A 2,215-nucleotide genomic window follows, 5' to 3' on the forward strand; every position below is an offset into this window, starting at 1 on the left:
AAGAAAAAATTAAATAAAAACAAAGGTCCCGTAGAAAGTGGGAACACGAAGAAAGCAGGAACAAAGTTGATGTGAGCTACAGAGACTAAACAGAAACCAAAAGACACAGCCAAAAAGAACTACTCGTCCACTAACTTGTCTTTTGTGTTTGAGACTTGGCTCTCTCCAATAAACCCTAATAACATTCAACTGAAATGGACAACACAACCCTAATGATCTTTGTGGAAGGATTTTTGTTAGGACGAGACAAGATTATGTTTTCTGAAAAGTATTTTTGTAGTTATCCAAGTAGTCTGGTTTTGATTTGACTAGCTACTAAAACTATTGTTTAGACGTTAAAGTTTTTCACCTAAAATTCAAAGTTTTTTTCTTTTTGGCTCGGAATGATTAGACTAAACCGAAACGAACCGGGAAAGCGTAGTCAAGAGAGAATAAAACACACAATATTGTATTTAAAGATGGCAAAGCACGTAACAAACTTAGTAAAGACATGATGGCTTCATCATCATCATCATCATCTCTTTCAAATTTATCGCTTCAAATTTCAATTTTGCTTCTTATTTTTCCTCTCACGTTCTGCAAGATATCTTCTCCAAATCAAGAACCACTAGTCTTCTCTCTCAAAACCAAGAATGTTCCACAGTCTTCTTCAGACAAGCTTTCTTTCAGACATAACGTCACTCTCACCGTTTCTCTCTCCGTGGGCTCTCCACCGCAAAACATCTCGATGGTTCTTGACACAGGAAGCGAGCTTTCATGGCTTCACTGCAAGAAAGCTCCCAACTTAGGATCCGTGTTTAACCCGGTTTCGTCCTCTTCTTACTCGCCTATACCTTGCTCCTCGCCTATTTGCAGGACCCGGACCCGGGACTTGCCCATACCCGCTTCATGTGACTCGAAGACCCATCTTTGCCACGTGGCAGTCTCCTACGCCGACGCTACCTCACTAGAAGGCAGCTTAGCTCACGAGATATTCGTAATCGGATCCTCAGCCCGACCCGGAACTATATTCGGGTGCATGGACTCTGGTTTAAGCTCTGATTCGGAGGAGGACGCTAAAACAACCGGTTTAATGGGAATGAACCGGGGCTCTTTATCGTTTGTTAACCAGCTGGGTTTCTCTAAATTCTCTTATTGCATATCCGGTTCAGACTCCTCCGGTATTCTGCTTCTTGGTGACGCGAGTTCCTCGTGGCCCGGTCCTATCCAGTACACGCCTTTGGTTAGTGAAACGACGCCGTTACCGTATTTCGACCGGGTCGCTTACACGGTCCAGTTAGAAGGAATCCGGGTCGGGTCAAAGTTGCTGTCTCTACCTAAATCTATGTTCGTACCGGACCATACCGGGGCAGGTCAGACGATGGTGGATTCCGGTACACAATTCACGTTCCTGATGGGTCCGGTTTACTCCGCCTTGAAAACCGAGTTTATGGCGCAAACCAAGGCGGTTCTCAAAGTTGTAGAAGATCCAAATTTTGTGTTCCAAGGGACAATGGACCTCTGTTACCGGGTTGGGCCGTTGACCCGGCCCAATTTCTCGAGGTTGCCCGTTGTTAGTTTAATGTTTCGTGGGGCGGAGATGAGCGTGTCGGGTCAGAAGCTGTTGTACCGAGTAAACGGAGCTGGGTTGAGAGGAAAAGATCAGGTGTATTGCTTCACATTTGGGAACTCCGATCTTTTGGGAGTAGAAGCGTTTGTGATTGGTCATCATCATCAACAGAACGTGTGGATGGAGTTTGATCTTGCTAAATCAAGGGTTGGATTTGGTGCTGACGTTAGATGTGATCAAGCTAGTCAACGGCTCAGATCGCGAAATTGATAACCTGTGTGATATAGGATTCCACTAGACCATATACATCTATTTATAGTATAGTATACATATTCTTTTTGCTGTGCTTTATATATGAATTGTTTCGTAGAGCTTTTTGTGGGGATAGTTGGATACTAGTTAAAATACATTTTATATCGAAATTATAATTTATTTAAATACTTTTGGCGCGTGATAGAACCCATGCTCAGGGCCCTCTTCGGCCCAAATCGTTTTTGTTTTAGTAGGCCTTGTGACCCAATAATCGTTGGGGCTATACAAGATGGATCAAGCAATGTATTAGTTCCCCAATTTCATCATATTATATTCTCTCAATCCAATATAACACTACTTCCTAACGAATGAAATGTAGTAGTGTACCTATAATTTACATGCACATGAATTTAA

General features: G+C 42.8%; 1 protein-coding gene across 1 annotated transcript; it reads left to right on the top strand.

Annotated features, from left to right (window-relative positions):
- Window positions 1-435: 435 nt before the first annotated feature.
- LOC103867018 (aspartic proteinase PCS1) lies at window positions 436-1,989 on the top strand. The gene has a single exon (XM_009145045.3). It carries the CDS (start codon window positions 491-493, stop codon window positions 1,817-1,819), a length of 1,329 nt encoding a protein of 442 aa, XP_009143293.1. The 5' UTR covers window positions 436-490; the 3' UTR covers window positions 1,820-1,989.
- Window positions 1,990-2,215: the final 226 nt, after the last annotated feature.

The sequence above is a fragment of the Brassica rapa genome, chromosome A05 (genome assembly GCF_000309985.2).
Source record: "Brassica rapa cultivar Chiifu-401-42 chromosome A05, CAAS_Brap_v3.01, whole genome shotgun sequence".
In the NCBI taxonomy this organism is placed as follows: Eukaryota; Viridiplantae; Streptophyta; class Magnoliopsida; order Brassicales; family Brassicaceae; genus Brassica; species Brassica rapa.

Excerpts from the sequence above, each read along its gene's own strand:
- LOC103867018 (XM_009145045.3), top strand. The coding sequence starts at position 491 with ATGATGGCTTCATCATCATCATCATCATCTCTTTCAAATTTATCGCTT.